The following is a 19,556-nucleotide window of genomic DNA, read 5'->3' as shown; positions in this document are numbered from 1 at the left end:
ACGTTTAGATCGGGAGATTTGTCTGATCGAGACGATCAGATTTAGTTGGAGGGCAGTGTTACGAATATTAGCAAAACTAAGGGGTAGTGCTATCTCTAAGCCGATGCTAAGCAGTGACGTGAATTCACATCAATAATTCAATCATTATATATCTGCATAAACGAAACAATAATTGCGTCTACACATATGTACCATGTACGTATACGAGCAGAGGAGAATCAATGCACAAACACATGCATATATCTGAGATACTCCTGAAAGTATGCAATTAGAGAAGCTATAAAATCGTGCAATTGTAGTTACAGCTGAGAAGTTTGAGAGCTGATGGCAACTAGTAGATTCTGGAAGTGCCTAGAAGATGCGAACGTTGAAATCAGAGAGTATAAAAGGCAGCAAATGTAGAGGCGCTGGAATTCAGTTTGAGTTGAGCTATCAAGCAGTTTCGATTAAGACGCTATCTAGCGAGCGATAGCAGTATTATTTTGAAAGTAGAGTTTCATTTGAGCTATCACGCAGTTTGGCTGTTAAGCAAGCTAGTTGCAAAGTATAAGTGTTATTGTGAAGTACTTTAATAAAGGCCATTTTTCCATTATTCAATATTGGAGTTATTTATTCAACAGTTTAGCGATACGAACATTGGCAGGAGATTGCCAATAAGGGGAATTGCAGTAAATTCGTTACATTATTTTAGCAGTGAAATAACGTATTATAAGTAATGTATGATTTAAATACCGTTTCCGTATATCAGTAAAAGTAAGAGGAAAAGTAACAATTACATTTTACAGCTGAATATTAAAATTATAGTTTGCAAGAATTAGGCGTTTGACTTCAGTTTTAAAGCTTTGCAGATTTCTTGCATTTTTAACTTCATCTGGAAGTTTGTTGAATAATTTTACACCATAGTGTTTTATTGATTTTGCACATCTTTCTGTTCGAAAAAGACATTGTTGGCATAATCTGGGGTTTGTTCTTCTTGTATGTTCAAATTATGTTTAATTAAATTATTTTTTATTTTGTAGAACGCTATTAGCGTCTGAGAGGTGCAATATTTGCGAATATCTAGCTTATTACAATATAACAGCTCACTTGATGTTCTCCGCGGTAAATTTAAAATGTTTTTAATTACTTTATTTTGTGTTCTTTGTAATTCATTTATAAGTTGCTCTGAGCAAACATTCCATATTGGATTCAAATAGTTAATATATGACAAGAACAAAGAGTTGTATAGAAGCCATAGTTGTCTTTTTGGAATTAATTTCTTCATTGACTGGTAAGTGCAACCCAACGTATTTAAAATTTACGCGAAGCAATTCAGCCGCCCTAAATCTTCACAAATACCCTGTCAGGCAAGAGTTTTCCCAGTTTGAAATTCGACGCAAACATCTTAAAGCTCTCACACAGTATGAATGTTTGTGGTCGATGTAATACCTGCATATGTGGTCGACTGTTTTAGCGTACTGCAAAGCTTCCAATACGTTTACGTAAATAATAAAAATAAACAATTTCACTGATTTGGTTCATTTGTTCATCCAATTGGGTTCCACATTCTATACTCAAATTTGTGCGCAAGCAAAGAGAATTCAGTTTGTGACGAGATATTGTGCGGCCGAGTTCGGTGTTGGGAAAATTTTCTGCTTTCATATTCACACTCAATTAAGCAATGATTAGCAAGTTTGTGCAAAACGGCATATTTTAATTTATTTATTCATATTGAAATTCGACAAAAAAATACTTTGGTAAAAAATATTTATCCATACAATCATCGCATAAACACTCACATTTTGGTGTCACGTTAGCAATGAGCAGAAGGGGTATATCTACCGATCCTACATTGCTTGGTGTGGAATTACCATCAATGCTTGTAGAATCACCATCGGTGTCGACATTCTTGCCAGATGACGAAGCATCCATCTATCCGTTACTCTCCACCACAAATGGCACTTCGACGCCGGTCACATTTTCTCATCCGCTAACACCTTGCCATGACAATGACAGTACGACCTCGGGAAATTTATGTAATGAAGATGCAGATGTCAATGCCGAAACAAGTTCATCGACGGGTAGCAGCTCTGGTATTGGCATGGATGCACCAGATACGGCGGCGACAGCGCTTTTCCATAAACCGCATGCATATCAACATTTCCAACTTTGTGGCGCTGGGCAGGTTAGGTCAAAAATCTTGTTTAAATATATATATGTACGTTCCTATAAGTATATATGTATGAATGTATCTAAATTCCATCACGTAGATGCGATACATACAAACGTATTCACAAGACAATATCGGCAATTGTAAAAAGGCCCGCATAGTGAGGGGGCCTTCTAAAGAGAGCATGTTGCTCTAGAGTATTTTAAAGAGTGAAAAATGTATTTGTATCTAATGGACCAATGCGTATAAGCTGCAGATCCAACCCACGATTATTTTGCACACACCCCCCCCCCCCCTCCGATATTTTAACAGTCCACATAGATTTTTAAATTTTTCTTCGGAGGGAAAGTACAGTTTTTCTTTGTATACTGGAGGCGTGTTGACTGTGGCTTTTTTGGATAAGCCCACAATTTATGTAACTGTGCTCGCCTTACAAACTAAAAGTCTCACATTACTGAACAACAAACATCAATAAGCACTCAATTAATCGACTGCAGACGTCCCAATTTGTTTTGGATAAATCAAAAGGAACAAGAGTTGCATATGGTCAAACAAGCTGGAAAGACATTGACAGAAGCGCGGTGCTGCAAAATTTCTAAGATTGCGTGCAAACTGTACGACGTTATACTCACAAAGGTGCTCATATCTCTGAAGAAACTAGACTTGAGCCTCACGATGAGCATACTAACTGGACACTGCCTTCTGGCGTCACATGCATATATGTAAGTTTCGCCTCGTCAGTAACAGCAGATGTAGGAAGTGCGAGCTGCAGAAAGAAACGGTTGAGCATGATCTGTGTTCGCGTCGTGCGCTCGCTAGGTCAAGGCTCCAGCTACTAGGGGCGGCAGAGTTGAAAGATGTCGATGCAGCAATTAAGCTAGGTTCTACAAAACTTCTAGTATTTGGCAAAGGATAGAGTTATTCTATACCATAAGTCCTCGTGCCTAATTTGGGGTTTTCCCTTTCGTCGTCAAACAATTTCTGTTAACACCATGGACACATTCAGTCTATGGAAGGTTTTTGTTGACCAACCAGTTCAACCTAACCTAGGTAACACAGCGATTTCCAGTTTTTCGCTTCTGTCAGAAGAACAGATATCGAACAGTATGATTTTAATCCGTTGGTTGCTTTTGCAGGTTTAAGAAGGTTAAGCCCGTAGCTATATATATATTAAGGTTTGATAAATAGATGTTGTAAATCTGGATTAGGTGGATTATTGTGTAACTTCGAGCAAGACATAGGAAGCGAGATATTTGCAAAGTACTAAATTTTGCGACGCCAGGTCTCGAACATCTCAAGACGCGCACATGCTACTTCTCATGACTTTGAATACCATTAGCATAACGTCGAAATAAAGGCGTATGCAAGTTTCCAAGTCTTTTTTTTAAATTCCGAGATCAACCCCTTAAATGGCTGGAGTAATTTTTAGTTGTCAATTTGTTGGTGTTGATTTGTTTTTCATACCGAAGTGCTCGTTCATCATATGGAAGTGCTTTTCCTTTGCACTTGCATAGGAAAATTTAAAAATTTCCATATGAATTTTATTTATATGTGAGGGCATACGGGAGTTCTCTGAAAATTTGTATACCCAGCTGTACTTGTACACAGGGTATTATAAGTTTGATTGGATAACGGTTGGTTGTACAGGTATAAAGGAATCGAGATAGATATATACTTCCATATATCAAAATCGTCAGTATCGAAAAAAAATTTCATTGAGCCATGTCCGCCCGTCCGTTCGTTTGTCAGTTAACACGATAACTTGAGTAAATATTGAGATATCTTCACCAAATTTGGTACACGAGCTTATCTGGACCCAGAATATATTGGTATTGAAAATGAGCGAAATCGGATGATAACAACGCCCACTTTTTATATATATGACGCAGGATGCGAAGTCATTATCACAAGTCTAAGAGGAATTGACGCGCACGCACTTTCAACAAATAATAATTTCACTCTGCCTCATATTTTCCACTACTCAAATATTTTCATTATTGTTGTTCTCGCCTACTAATGTTTAGTATGTAAACTCTAAAACAAGTGTTGTATGGAACAGTGCGCGTCAATTCATCAAAGTATGTCCTCATACTCTAAACTTATTGACAGATCCGACATATATAACATTTTGGAAAACACAAAAAACCTGATTGTTTATTAGATAATACACCTAGAATGTTGACATTCGACGTGTGGACTGATATTGAGACTCTTGATATAAATTTGAAATTTTTGTTTAAAATGGGCGTGGCACCGCCCACTTGTGATGAAATCAATTTACAAATATTATTAATCATAAATCAAAAATCGTTAAACCTATCGTAACAAAATTCGGCAGAGAGGTTGCCTTTGCTACAAGGCATGCTTTGAAGAAAAATTAACGAAATCGGTTAAGGACCACGCCCACTTTTATATAAAAGATTTTTAAAAGGGTCGTGGACGAATATAATAAGATATATATTTGCAAAAAAGAGCTTTATATCAATGGTATTTCATTTCTCAAGTGGATTTATAACAATAAATAGGAAAAACTTCAAATTTTACGGAATGGGCATTGCACCGCCCCTTTTATAACTAAGCAATTTTCTATGTTTCGGGAGCCATAACTCCAAGAAAAATTAGTTCAGAATAGAGCCATATGTATATGTATTATTGCGCAGCCTTGGAACACTATTAACCACACAAAACAAACAACAACAGCATTTCAAGTGTACAGCTGGGTATGTAATGTGCAGTTTCACCGAACTTAGACTTCCTTACGTGTTTTTATGTACATATATTTGAAGTGCAAATCTTTATCTGTGCCTAAGATTCAGGGCAAAACAAAACAAGTAAAGGTGTCTAAGTTCGGGTGTAACCGAATATTATATACTCAGCGTGAGCTTCAATTACACATTTCATTTCAGATAAATTACTTTTCTACATAACACGTGGCACCGCCCATTTAAAAAAAATGTCTCCCCAGTTCCTCTTACAATAAAACTTGATAAGTGAAATATTATTAATTCAAAACTATTTTTTGCTAATTTATAGCTTATTATTCTAGTCTACGACCCTTTTGAACTTGTTTTATATCTAAGTTGCAGTGGTATTTAACCGATCCCGTTAATTTTTACTAGAAATATTTTCTGCTTTAAGGAAAATATGTGTACCCAATTTTGTTACGATATGTAAATTTTTCTTCGAGTTATGGCTCCCGAAACATTGAAAATTGCTTAAACAAAAAAGGGGCGGTGCCACGCCAAATTTTTAAATTTGAAGTTTTTCCTATTTATTGTTATAAATTCACTTGGAAAATGAAATACCATTGTTATAAAGCTCTTTTTCGCTAAGATATAGCTTATTATTTCCGTCTACGACCCTTTTAAAAATCTTTTATATAAAATTGGGCGTGGTCCGTAACCGATTTCGTTAATTTTTCTTAAAAGCATTCCTTATAGTAAAGGCAACCTCTCTGCCGAATTTTGTTACGATAGGTTTAACGATCTTTGATTTATGATTAATAATATTTGTAAAATTTATTTTATCAAAAGTGGGCGGTGCCACGCCAATTTTTAAATTGTTTTTCAAATTAGTATCAAGAGTCTCAATATCATTCCACGTGTCAAATTTCAGCATTCTAGATGTATTATTTACTAAATAATCAGGTTTTGTTGCGGCGGCAACTGATTATTAGCACGAAAATATTAAGAACACGATACAAGTTGTTTATATTAAAGCGTCGGTTTTAATATCTGTTAAATATTTATATTAATTACAAAAATCCAATTTTAAAACCATTAATTTCATTTGTACTTACTTCTTCGTGCTTCCTCTTTAGTAATTCGCGAAAAGTGAAGCTCGAAGAAGCCGTTATAGCCAAATTTTTAGAATTCAGTCTCTATACTTAAACAGGGTTGTATTACAAAGTAGGAAAGTTACAAAAAATTATTTCATATGCTTAAGCCACGTATCCATTTCTAACATCCCGCCCCCCGTGAACCGAAGGAGCGTCTGTGATATGAGGTTCACCTCGTACATCCATTACAGCTAACTTTGATGCTGGTCTTCTCAAGGTGCCACTCGATGTCTTTACTAATGCCGACCTTACCTGCCCATCTGGAGCCACGAATACTTCCAACACAATTCCACGCCTTCACTCGCCCAAATTCTCATTACCATCACACACAATCACAACATCCCCAACTTTAATTGGAGTAACTCTTTCATACCACTTAGTGCGTCTGGTCAATTTTGGCAGATACTCCAGAACCCATCTGCGCCAAAAGGTTTGTTTTAGACATTGCAAAATTCGCCATTGCTTTCTCAAACATGTTTCTTGAGAATCTGCTGAAGTTTGTATATAGCTTGGTCCACCCAGAATGAAATGATTAGGCGTTAATGGATCATCGTCAATACTTTCCAGAGGCAAATGCGTAAGCGGACGAGAATTTATTAAATTTTCGGCCTCAATTAGTAGACTGTGCAGCGTTTCAATCTGGGGTGTTACCTCTTTCAAAGTGAATGCCAATACTCGTTTCACACTACGGACCATTCTTTCCCATGCACCACCGGCTTCTGGATTTCCAGGCGTATTGAATACCCATTCAATACCACGGCGGGTGCATTCATCTCCAAGACGCTCAGCTACGTGCAACCACTCAATCTTACTTGCTCCCACGAAATTGGTACCCCTATCACTACGCATACGTACGGGAACACCTGTGCGATTTACGAAGTTCCGGAGACATAAGATCGCTGCGTCAGCCGATAGACCTTTGGCTACTTCCAAGTGGATCGCTCGAACAGTTAGGCACGTAAACAACGCAACCCATCTCTTTTCACGTCGCCGCCCTATAGAAACCAAAACAGGTCCGAAATAGTCCACTCCCGTAAACGAAAAAGGTCTAACATATGGTGTGAGCCGATCAGGTGGTACTTGGCCCATGAGGGGATTCCTGGGAGTAGCAGCTGCATTTTTACAAAGCTGACAGGCGCTTTTAATAGACCGCAAAAGACATCGTACGTTGGGAATCCAATATTTTGACCGTATCGCACCGATAATAGCCTCACTGTTCTGATGATAAAATAGCTCGTGATTATGACGTACTACTAAACGCGACATAACGTGGGCTTTTGGTAGGATAATTGGTCGCCTGGTTGATAAGTATACGCATTGAGCATTGTCGATCCGACCGCCTAGGCGCAATATTCCTTGGTCATCCATTATGGGGGTTAAAGTATACAACGGACTACTTTTCGAAAGCTGCTCTTCATTCCTCAATGTGTCTATATCTTCGGCAAATATGTCCTCCTGCACTAGTCGAACCACCATGAACTCGGTTTCTTTAATATCTTTAGCAGTGATCTTTAATGGTTGTGGAAACGTTTCGATATTATTTTGGACTAAAGAACGGAACCTTTTAACCGCATATCGGACCCAGGTCATGACTCTTAGAAATTTGTAGAAATTCGAAAATTTAGAAAAAGGTATAACGTCTTCATCTAATTTAATTGAGTATATAAAATTTGTTCTCATCTCGATGTCGTTTTTGCACACTTTAATCGCAGCCGGAAGCATTGGCCATTTGTCTTCGTGCTCTTTCAAAAAATCAGGTCCACTAATCCACTTACTACTTTCAACAAACATCTTGTTAAACTGTGGTCGCGTTGCGTCATCAGCTGGGTTCAAAGTACCAGGAACCCAGTGCCATTGCGAAACATTTGATGCATTAAGAACTTCTGAAATGCGATTGCACACAAATTATTTGTATTGGCGCGCTTCAGACCGAATCCACTGAATGACTGTTTTTGAGTCCGACCAAAATATTGTTGTTTCTGGTACAACCGTATGACTATCATGGATTGCTTTGCTCAAACGCGTTCCTAGCACCGCAGCTTGTAACTCTAGTCGGGGAATTGACATTGGCTTCAAAGGACTGCACCGACACTTGGCTGCGACAAAAGTTACACTAATATTATCAGCATGGCATATGCGGAAGTATGCAGCAGCCGCAAAGGCTAGTTCACTCGCATCTACAAATATATGTAACTGCACTTTAGTAACCGTATCTTTGAATACGCTGTCATAACACCGGGGAATGCTGAATTGTTTTAGCTGGTCAAGCATAGCATACCACTCGTACCATTTTTCATAAATTTCGTCCGTTATGGCATCGTGCCAACCTATATTTAGTCGCCACAATCGTTGCAATAAAATTTTTGGTGCGAGCGTAACATTTGCCAAAAAACCGAAAGGATCAAATATCGACATAGCTATTCCTAGTACTTCTGCCTTCGTTGGCCGCCGACTACCATCCAAAACTGGCTTCGGTATTCTTGCAAAGGTTAAATTAAAAGAGAATACATCACGCTTTGTATCCCAATGCATTCCAAGGACCTTTTCGTATTCGGAATATGTATTACATAAATTTTTAGAGTTACATTGGCGTAAAAGTGATTTATCAATAGATTGGAGCAGCACCTCAGAGTTGGAAACGAAACCCCTTAACTCAAAACCTGCTTTGCTGTGAATTTCAATCACCTTTTTCGTCGTGCTTATACCTTCTTCAATATTAGAGAAACTATCTACATAGTCATCCACATAGTGGCGATTGATAATGGCCTCGACTGCTCGTGGATTTTCGTTTTGAAAAGTCAGCGCATTTATATTTTTTACGTATTGCGCTGAACATGGAGAGCAAATAGAGCCAAAAATCATAGCTCGCATAACGTAAACATCAGGTTTTTTTATTTACATTGCCCCCACGCCAAAGAAACGCTGGGAATGTTGGTCTGCCTCGCGAATATTTATGCGGTGAAACATTTCCCTAATGTCGCCACATATAGCTATTTTACCTTCCCGGAATTTAAATAATATTGACTGCAATGGTATCGGCTGATATTCGGCGGGGCCCTTCATAAGTGCAGAATTCAATGACATATGTATTGTCAACCTTAGCTGCAGCGTCGAAAACTAATCGTGGCTTATTTGCTTTACTTACATTGTAAACAGCGAAATGGGGTAAATACCATATACGCGGATTTGGCAGTTTCGTTTCAACTTCAGATAATTTTCGGGCATATCCCTTTTCCAAATATTCATTTATCTTCCCTTTATACCATTCTGAGTAATTCGTATCGCGTGCCATTTTTTGTTCCACCAGCTGAAGTCGCTTTAATGCCACCTCATAACTTTCTGGCATGACTACATTATTACTGTGCCACAAGAGGCCCGTTTCGTACCTATCACCTATTAATTTAGTTGTGCACGTTAAATGTGATCGGCTTTAATATCTGCATCGGACTTCATTGGCGCTAGCTTTGTGTTGAACCCCTCAAGTGAAAAATAATCGTCCACTTGCTTTTGCAACTCTTTAATATCGTTATCATCTATGTGTACGTGACACACCGTAGCGTTATCAGTATTATATTCATCAGAACCAAACAACACCCACCCCAGTTTAGTTTTATGAACTGTGAACCCATCGTTAAAGTTTTCTACTTTCAAAGGCCTAATGAGATTGGTGTGCGGCATTCCAATTAAAATTTTGGGGGCTGCGTCAACGTAACTCTCAATTGGAATATCTCTTATTGACTCATTAAATTGCTTAAAGCTGTCTACGCATAACGTTTGTGGTGGCAAAAACAATTTCTTTGTAGTTCGCACACCTTTCATATAAAACTTACCTTCACCGTTATTGGTAGCTGAGATTTCCAAATTTACACGTTTAGAAATCTCGCTTGTTGTCTGATTATCAAACCATTTTAAGCGTAGTAAATCCTTCGCGCCAGTGAGACCAATTTTACTTGCTACATCTTCTTCTAATAATGTGACTTTTGCTCCATCATCAATGAAAGCTATGACTTGCATGCTTCCTCTTGGCCCATGCAATTCCACAGGCAGAAATTTGAGAAAGGTTCTGTTTATGTTTTTGTTTGTACGCTCTCCTTCAGATTGTTTAAACTGACTATTGTTGTTGTTGCTGTAAATATTTACATTAGCAACAGATGTTTCAGCTGAGGTGGGGCTGCCAATATTATCGTTCTGATTGTGAAGCAGTCTATTATGGTACTTTTGGCACGATGATATACCACACGCGCGACGTCGTAAACAGTTGTGAACGCTATGTCCCTCAGAAAGGCAACAAAAACATAAACGATTCTTCTTCACAAATTCCCAACGCTCATTATAATTTGATTCTTTAAATTTTTCGCATCGATATAATTTATGGTTCTCATTACACAAAATGCATTTACTCTTTTCTTCCGATATGGCTAGCAAAGTTTTTACAGATTTATTACCTTTATTCACCAGCTGATCGTATTTGATATTTGATGTGTTCAACTCAGTTGCTTTAACAACAAACATTGAAATTTGTTGCAACCATAAACTAAAATCGCTAACAGTGGGGTACGGCTTATTTATCATAAATGTGTGACGTGCCCACTCTTCTCGCTTATAAATTGGTAATTTACTTACCAATTCGTCCAGCAGTGTTGGGTTAGAAAGGTGAAGTAGAGCACCAGCGTTTTCCAGAAATGCGACTAAATTTGTTACCATTGCAGATAAGTTGACAATTTCATGCACCTTACCACTTGCGATAGAAATGAATGCTCAAGCTTTGGCTAGTTGACTACGAACAAGCACCTCCGGCCTTCCAAAATGAAATTCCAACGATGAAATTAAGGCATTCACGCTTGAGGGATGAATTAAAAGCGATTCGACTTTAGACCTGGCGTCTTCCTTTAAGGATTTCTGCAATCTAAGTAGATTTTCAACATTAGTGTACGAAAACATGTTAGTGGCTTCTCGAAAAGCAACAATAAACATTGGCCACTCCTCTGGCGAACCAGAGAACTGTGGCAAATCTTGAAGTTTGCGGTTGTAGGCTGGCATTAGCATTTGTGTCTGGCTATTTTGTATAGGTGACGAAAGTGGTGCATTTAACGATGCACCAGCTGTGGGATAAATGTATGAAAAGTTGCACGGCGGCAAATTTGTAGGATGGATTCCTGTGATGTAGTTTCTTTGCGGAGCGTAGTGTGACGCTACAATAGGCGATTGCTGTTCCGTTGATACGATGTTATTGTTGTTCCATGAATGGGCATGAAAAACGCTGTTAGAAGTGATGGTAGATATTTGTGTAGTGTTGGCGGCTGTAGCTGTAATGTGCTGTGATGTAAGGGCTGAGTAACCAGCGGCAGCAGATGAGATTTCTGGTGATGTGCGGATTGGATAATTCGCAGCAGTGTGTGACAGTGTGTATACTGGACATGAGGCGGCGGTGGCCAATATGGTGGCTGAACAGTAGGCGGCAGTAGAGGCATTTGCATACATTTTTGTCGTGTTATTAACAGATGATTCAGATGAAGATTCGCAAGGCATATTATTTGCGGTTGTTGACGAAGCGAACGTTTTCATCAAGTTTAGTCTGTCTCTTTCGGACGCTTCCAAGGACAGTTGCAATTTGTGGACTTGTTCCTGAAGATTGCTGATTGTGTCATCTTGAATGACAGTACGATCAGCCTCGCTATCGCTAGATGAATCATTATTCGATTTTGGCATTTTCGGCGACGTGGCGTAATTTCTTAAATTATAGCGTCTCATGTACAAACTTAAAATGGCGATTTTCTTCACATCGATTCGTGGAAGAAATATTAAAATAATTTTGCGGCGGCGAATGCAACTGATTACTAGCACGAAAATATTAAGAACACGATACAAGTTGTTTATATCAAAGCGTCGGTTTTAATATCTGTCAAATATTTATATTAATTACAAAAATCCAATTTTAAAACAATTAATTTCATTTGTACTTACTTCTTCGTGCTTCCTCTTTAGTAATTCGTGAAAAGTGAAGCTCGAAGAAGCCGTTATAGCCAAATTTTTAGAATTCAGTCTCTATACTTAAACAGCGTTGTATTACAATGTAGGAAAGTTACAAAAAATTATTTCATATGCTTAAGCCACGTATCCATTTCTAACAGGTTTTTTGTGTTTCCCAAAATGTTTTATATATAAAAAGTGGGTGTGGTTATCATCCGATTTCAATCATTTTCAACACCAATCTATTCTGGGTCCAGATAAGGTCGTGTACCAAATTTGGTGAAGATATCTCAATATTTACTCAAGTTATCATGTTAACGGAGAGGAGGACGGACGGACATGGCTTAATCGAATTTGTTTTCGACACTGATGATTTTGATATACAGAAGTCTATATCTATCTCGATTCCTTTATACCTGTACCACCAACCGTTATCCAATCAAAGTTAATATACTCAGTGTGCAAAGCACGCTGAGTATAAAAAGTGCTATAAGTTTATAGGGGTTGAGCAGCTCTGCATAAGAGACTTCTAGAACATGAATATTATTCGTCGAGATTATACCTTACTTCTGAATTACCTAACAGTATCAAAGTAGGACTTGTTTGCAAGGGGCATATATTTTTTCTTTCATAACAGCAAGTACTTCGTTTTGCCCACGTTCACCTTCTTTGCCAAGACGTTTTATCAGCACACTCCAGCATTTCCACGCTCTCTAATATATTCACCCCTATTCTGCATTTCGATTACGTTCCCGTTCTACGCTCCGCTTTAATCGAAGTTTGGTATTCTGCATTACGACGGAATCGTAAAGAGAAGAGGAAGAGCAAATGATTTTTCGAAATCAGCTGTTGGTACGGAATGTGTGAACATTGGAACAAAATAAATTAAAGAAAATTTGTAAAAAAACACTGAAAAATGTTTATATTTTATTGTCCACGCCATTTTGTAAAAAAAAAGCAATAGAATATATTGCCGCAGTGTTATATTTTTTTGAGTGAAGTGCTTTCATAATTGTAAGTGTGTTTTTGTCGTTCTTTTGGCCAATTCCCTGCCGTGGCCACCGAGTTTTGTTAAAACGGATTCCTGCACGAATATAGTTAACATATTCTGAATTTTAAGGATGCTAATTTCATTGCACTGGCCTAAATTACTTTATAAAGGTTTATTTATTCTTTCCGCAAGGATTGTTTACGTTTTCGCTTCACCTTCCTCTACGCCGGCAGCTTGCTTTGGCATATAACTGGACCCAACGAACAGACACAAATTATAGCTGTCTATTATAATGGAATCAATAGCCGCGGCGTTATTTGTGGAGTTGGAAAGCAACGCATACGAAAATGGCCAGGCGAGAATGGAAAGGCAAATACTGCGAGATTTGTGTAATCTATTTGAGATGAGTGACAAATTGTAAGAAATTGAACTTAAAAGTGGTAAAGTTTAATGACATATTTTCTTATCTAGGTTCAAAAAAAACTTTCGACTTAACAAGGATGCTTTCAAGTATGTGTTAGATACTTTTGCGGGGCAAATACGTCCAAGGACTTCGACATCGACATGTTGTTTTTGACCTGGAAACATATAAAAAACAAACATCATCAAGCCTTCTACGTTTCTTAACAAGTTTTACTTACATTTTTGTTAAAATTCTGTTATAAATTAATAAAAAAAAATAAAAAGAAAATATTTTTCCGCCAACTAATTTACAACTTAGAAAAACGGAACTACGATCGAAATGCAGAATACAAAAAATCGAACGATTCGAAGTTGGATCGAAAGAGATTGGAACACAGAATACCAAAATTGCTAAATCGAAAAAATTCCAATCCAAGTCGAAATGCAGAATAGGGCTGATTGTACCTTGACGTCTTAGATCTAGATCTACTGAGATAGAAAGTGAATATGGGCCCCGAAAATTTGTACTTTCCATTTGTTAATTCGGCCCTGTACGTACCTGCTATATATAGACATCTTATAAAAAAGTTATTAGAATATCTTTAAGAAAGAGCAAGCATGTGTTTATTTATGAAATGATGAGTTGGAATTACGCAGGCATGCAAAATGTTAAAGGGCGTTCAGGTCCACACCTCCCGAACACGCAGAAATGCAAAATTAAATAATCGAAAGTAAATGCCTAAAAGAAAAAGCATTCATTAATAATGTCAAACAATGGAGAACGTTGATTTTCAACTAAAAGTTTTCTTATAAGAGAAAATTATAAATTGTGAAATAAAAGAATTAAATAAAACAAGTAAGGACGGGACTGACTTCATAACTTTCATGAATGGGGCTGAACAATAATCTTATCCCATTCGTAATCTCCAAATAATCGGCTGTATAAGATAAGAAATATATAGTGAACAGATGTGCATACCTAAACGATTTTTAAGATAAATATAAAATAAAATAAAAAGATGATAAAAAAATGTTAAAGACTACCTTTATATAAATGGACCAAAAAATAGAAGGCAATTATTCCTTTAATACAGAAAAATATTGTTGAATTTTGACTAAAAAACTTTAACAATAGCTCTTGTAAGAGAATTTTGGGATTTAAAATCATCTCTCTAGCTCACCGGCAAGCTACTCAAAAATCGATTGCAAGATTCCCCTCGTTTTTCGTCGATTCGTAGTTGTCTCAATTAGCGCGCGGCCAGCTGAACTTTGTTTTCTAAGTTACAAGTTTCTAGGTAACCGGAAGTTAGGTAAAAATGGATTGAAATATTCCCAAATTAAAATTATTTTTCCTAATATCTCGATCCATGCGCCACCTAGTGGAATTTTTTTTGATAAAATATTGCATTGTGACCGGGTTCTGACTTACGGCTCAAGTTTCATATCTCCAGCTCATCGGGAAGTTACTCAAAAATCGATTGCAATATTCCCCATCGTTTTTCAGGGATTTGTAGTTATCTCAATTAGCACGCCACCTAGCGGAACTTTGTTTTCCATAAGTTGTATTGTCACCAGGCCTCTAACTAAGTGCCAAGTTTCAAGTCTCTAGGTTAAAAATGGATTGAAAGATTCCCAAATTAAAAGTTTTTTTTACTATCTCGATCCGCGTGCCGCCTAGCGAAATTTTTTTTAAACAAATGTTGCATTGTCACTGGGTTCTGACCCACAGCCCAAGTTTCAAGTCTCTAGCCCACCGGGAAGTTACTCAAAAATCGATTCCAAGATTCCCCTCGTTTTTCAAGGATTTGTAGTTATCTCACTTAGCGCGCCACCTAGCGGAATTCTGTTTTCTGTAAATTATATTGTCACCAAGCCTCGAACTGTGTGCCAGGTTTCAAGTCTCTAGGTCACCGGAAGTTAGTTAAAAATGGATTGAAATATTCCCAAACCAAAACCAATTTTCTTAATATCTCGATCCGTGCGCCACCTAGCGAAATTTTTTTAATCAAATATTGCATTGTCACCGGGTTCTAATCATGACCCAAGTTTCAAGTGTCTAGATCACCGGGAAGTTACTTAAAAATCGATCACAAAATTCTCTGTGTTTTTTCAGGGATATTCGTTTATCTAGATTCGTCTTCATCCTGGCGGCATTTTGTTTTCCACGTATTGTAGTGCCATCGACTCGCAAACTATGTGCTAAGTTTCAAGTCTCTGGAGAAGTTTCAAGTCTATCGAGAAGTTAATTAAAAGTCGATCGAAAAACTTCAATTTTAAAATTAATTTTCTCTATATCTCGATCCGTTCGTCACCTAGCAGATTTTTTTTCACTTGCATTGTAATGTCTCTCAGATCTGAACTATGTTCTAAGTATCAAGTGTCTAGCTCAACGGGGAGTTACCGAAAAATACTTTTCCGTGGGTCAAAAATTCGTATGGAAATGAGGTGACAAACATGAAAGGGACTTAATATAAAGATAATAATAATAAACAAGTAAGAACGGGACTGTCTTCGGCTGTGCCGAAGACTTCATACCTTTCATGAATGGGGCTGAACAATAATCTTATCCCGTTCGTAATCTCCGAATAATCGGATGTATAAGATAAGAAATATATAGTGAACAGATCTACATACCTTAACGATTTTTAAGATAAATATAAAATAAAAAACAGGTAGGTAATTTGTGTGAGGATGCAAAGTTTCAGGTTTTTTGTGGTCTGCGTGTAAAAACTATGACTACGAATCACGTATTTCAACAATATATGACGTAAACGTAACTATTTGATGAAATTTGATGAATTTTGAAGCTTCTAGCCGTAAAAAAGGGGTCAAAATGACAGTTTATATGAAGTATATAATATATATACCACCGATCTCTATGATTTTTTCAGACAACAATATATGCTATATACGTAAGCATATGGTGAAATTTGAAGCGTCTAGCTGTTAAAAAGGGGCAGAAATTGCGCAAAGTTTCTTAACTGAACAATCGGTTGTATGAGATATATATTATATATACCACCGATCTCAACGATTTTTTCAGACAACAATATATGCTATACACGTAAGCATTTGGTGAAATTTGAAGCTTCCAGCTGTTAAAATGGGGAAGAAATTGCGCAAAGTTTCTTATCTGAACAATCGGTTGTATGGGAAATATACTATATATACCACCGTTATCTATGATTTTCTCAGACAACAATATATGCTATACACGTAAGCATTTGGTGAAATTTGAACATATCTAAACGATTTTTAAGATAAATATAAAATAAAAAATAGGTAGGTAATCTGTGTGAGGATGCAAAGCTTCACGTTTTTTGTGGTCTGCATGTAAAAACTATGACTACGAATCACGTATTTCAAAAATATATGACGTAAACGTAACTATTTGATGAAATTTGATGAATTTTGAAGCTTCTAGCCGTAAAAAAGGGGTCAAAATGACAGTTTATATGAAGTATATAATATATATACCACCGATCTCTATGATTTTTTCAGACAACAATATATGCTATATACGTAAGCATTTTGTGAAATTTGAAGCTTCTAGCTGTTAAAACGGGGCATAAATTGCGCAAAGTTTCTTATCTGAACAATCGGTTGTATGAGATATATACTATGTATACCACCGATCTCAATGATTTTTTCAGACATCAATATATGCTATACACGTAAGCATTTGATGAAATTTGAAGCTTCTAGCTGTTAAAATGGGGCCGAAATCGTAAAAAAAAATATATATATACTATATATATATACTATATATACCATCATATATATATTATATATATCACCGATCTCTATGATTTTTTGACAAAACAATACATACTATATACGTAAGCAATCGGTGAAATTTGAAGCTTATAGCTGTTAAAATGGGGTAGAATTTGCGAAAAGTTTCTTATCTGAACAATCGGTTGTATGAGATATATACTATATATAAAACCGATGTATATGATTTTTTCAGACAACAATATATGCTATATACGTAAGCAATCAGTGAAATTTGAAGCTTATAGCTGTTAAAATGGGGTAGAAATTGCGAAAAGTTTCTTATCTGAACAATCGGTTGTATGAGATATATACTATATATACAACCGATCTCTATGATTTTTTCAGACAACAATATATACTATATACGTAAGTATTCGGTGAAATTTGAAACTTCTAGCTGTTAAAATGGGGCTAAAATTTGCGAAAATATATATATATATATACTATATATACCACCATATATATACTATATATACCACCGATCTTTATGATTTTTTCAGACAACAATATATGCTATATATGTAAGCATTCGTTGAAATTTGAAGACTCTAGCTCTTAAAATAGGGCAGTAATTACGAAAAGTTCCTTATCTGAACAATCGGTTGTGGGGGATATATACTATATATGCGACCGATCTCATAAATTTTTTCAGGCAACAATATGTGCAATATACGAAAGTACATGGTGAAGTTTGAAGCTTCAATCTGTTAAATTGGGTAAGATATTACAAAAATCCTCTTTTTCTGAAAAATCGGTTGTATGGAGGATATATGCTATAGTGGTCCGATCCGGTCGGTTCCGACAAATGTCTAATCGGACACCTAAATACACCCGCTCACCAAATTTTATCAAGATATCTCAAAAATTGAGGGACTAGTTTGCATACAAACAGACAGACGGACAGACGGACATGGCTAAATCAACTCAGCTCTTCAACCTGATTATTTCGGTATACTTAATGGTGGGTATATCTATTTTCCTTTAAGGACTTACAATTTTCGGTTTCGTGACGAAATTAATATACCATTTCATTTTCATGAAAGGTATAAATAGGTAGGTACTTTGTGTGAGGATGCAAAGTTTCACGTTTTTTGTGGTCTGCATGTAAAAATTAATGACTACGAGTCACGTATTTCAACAATATATGACGTAAACGTAAGTACTTGATGAAATTTGAAGCTTCTAGCCGCAAAAAAGGGGCACAAATGACAGTTAAATGGGTATATAATATATATACCACCGATCTCTATGATTTTTTCATACAACAATATATGCTATATACGTATGCATTTGGTGAAATTTGAAGCTTCTAGCTGTTAAAATGGGGCAGATATTGCGAAAAGTTTCTTATCTGAACATTCGGTTGTGGGGGATATATACTATATATAGACCGATCTCAACCATTTTTCAGACAACAATATGTGCAATATACGAAAGCATATGGTGACGTTTGAAGCTTCAATCTGATAAATTGAGAAAGATATGACAAAAATCCTCTTTTTCTGAAAAATCGGTTGTATAGAGGATATAAGCTATAGTGGTCCGATCCAGCCGGTTCTGAAAAATGTCTAATCGGACACCTAAATACACCCGCTTACCAAATTTTATCAAAATATCCCAAAAATTGAGGGACTAGTTTGCATACAAACAGACAGACGGACATGGCTAAATCTACTCAGCTCTGATTATTTCGGGATACTTAATGGTGGGTCTATCTATTTTCCTTTAAGGACTTACAATTTTGAGATTCGTGCCAAAGTTAATATACCATTTCATTTGAAGGAAGGTATACAAATCTGCTATCTATGTTAAATTATGATCTTTGCTAGGCCCAAAACATACGATTTTTGATGTAGCATCAACGGCTGACAGATGAGTAGATTGTATGTGTTTGCATTGCTATCTGACATGAAATTTGTTTTGGCTCTGAGTTCTTGTTGTATTAACGATAAAGTCACTCCCCTAGGTTGATGGTCCTTTGCCGGATATAGATCCGGTACCTTCCGGTAACAAAGCACTATTAAGGCACTAGTCCGACCATCTCGGGAACGCTTAATATGACCACATTAAACCATTTAGGCCATCCCGCCCTCCCCACATCGTACTTCCATGAGGAACTTGGGGTCGCCAGAGCCTTGCCTGCTTAATATGTGCATGATTCATTCATATTTGATTCAGGATTCCCTTCGCACAGGTGAGGTTGACAATTGGGTTGCGGAAGCTTTGAAGCTATAAAGCTTTGTATTGTGCTTATCAACCCCTTGTATCCCCTTGAATCTCCTCAACTTAAGTCTTTCGCTTTCACGCTTTGCAAGTGAACTATTTTTCACACTCATTGCTACTTTTTCCAACGTTTTTCACAATTAAAAACTCAATTTTAACAAGTGAATAGGAGACAAAATATGCCCTCGTCACACGCTCATCACAAA

At 36.8% G+C, this 19,556-nt stretch overlaps 1 protein-coding gene across 4 annotated transcripts in view; it reads left to right on the top strand.

Moving 5' to 3' along the window:
- LOC137239800 (amino acid transporter heavy chain SLC3A1-like) overlaps positions 1-19,556 on the top strand; it is a 323,462-nt gene that overhangs the window by 289,388 nt on the left and 14,518 nt on the right. The window contains exons 1-2 of one of the 4 annotated variants that reach the window (XM_067765483.1): positions 1,576-1,736; positions 1,797-2,164. The exons of 2 other annotated variants lie outside the window; for them this stretch is intronic. In XM_067765483.1, coding sequence (XP_067621584.1) covers positions 1,799-2,164 — 366 coding nt within the window. In that variant the 5' untranslated portion in view covers positions 1,576-1,736; positions 1,797-1,798. Of the gene's footprint in view, positions 1-1,574; positions 2,165-19,556 lie in introns of those variants that run through there. One more of the 4 variants, XM_067765482.1, reaches the window with a different exon arrangement.

Source organism: Eurosta solidaginis, chromosome 2 (assembly GCF_040869045.1).
Source record: "Eurosta solidaginis isolate ZX-2024a chromosome 2, ASM4086904v1, whole genome shotgun sequence".
NCBI classification, from domain to species: Eukaryota; Metazoa; Arthropoda; class Insecta; order Diptera; family Tephritidae; genus Eurosta; species Eurosta solidaginis.
Note: the sequence above shows the minus strand (reverse complement) of the source record. Positions and strands in the feature narration are given on the sequence as shown.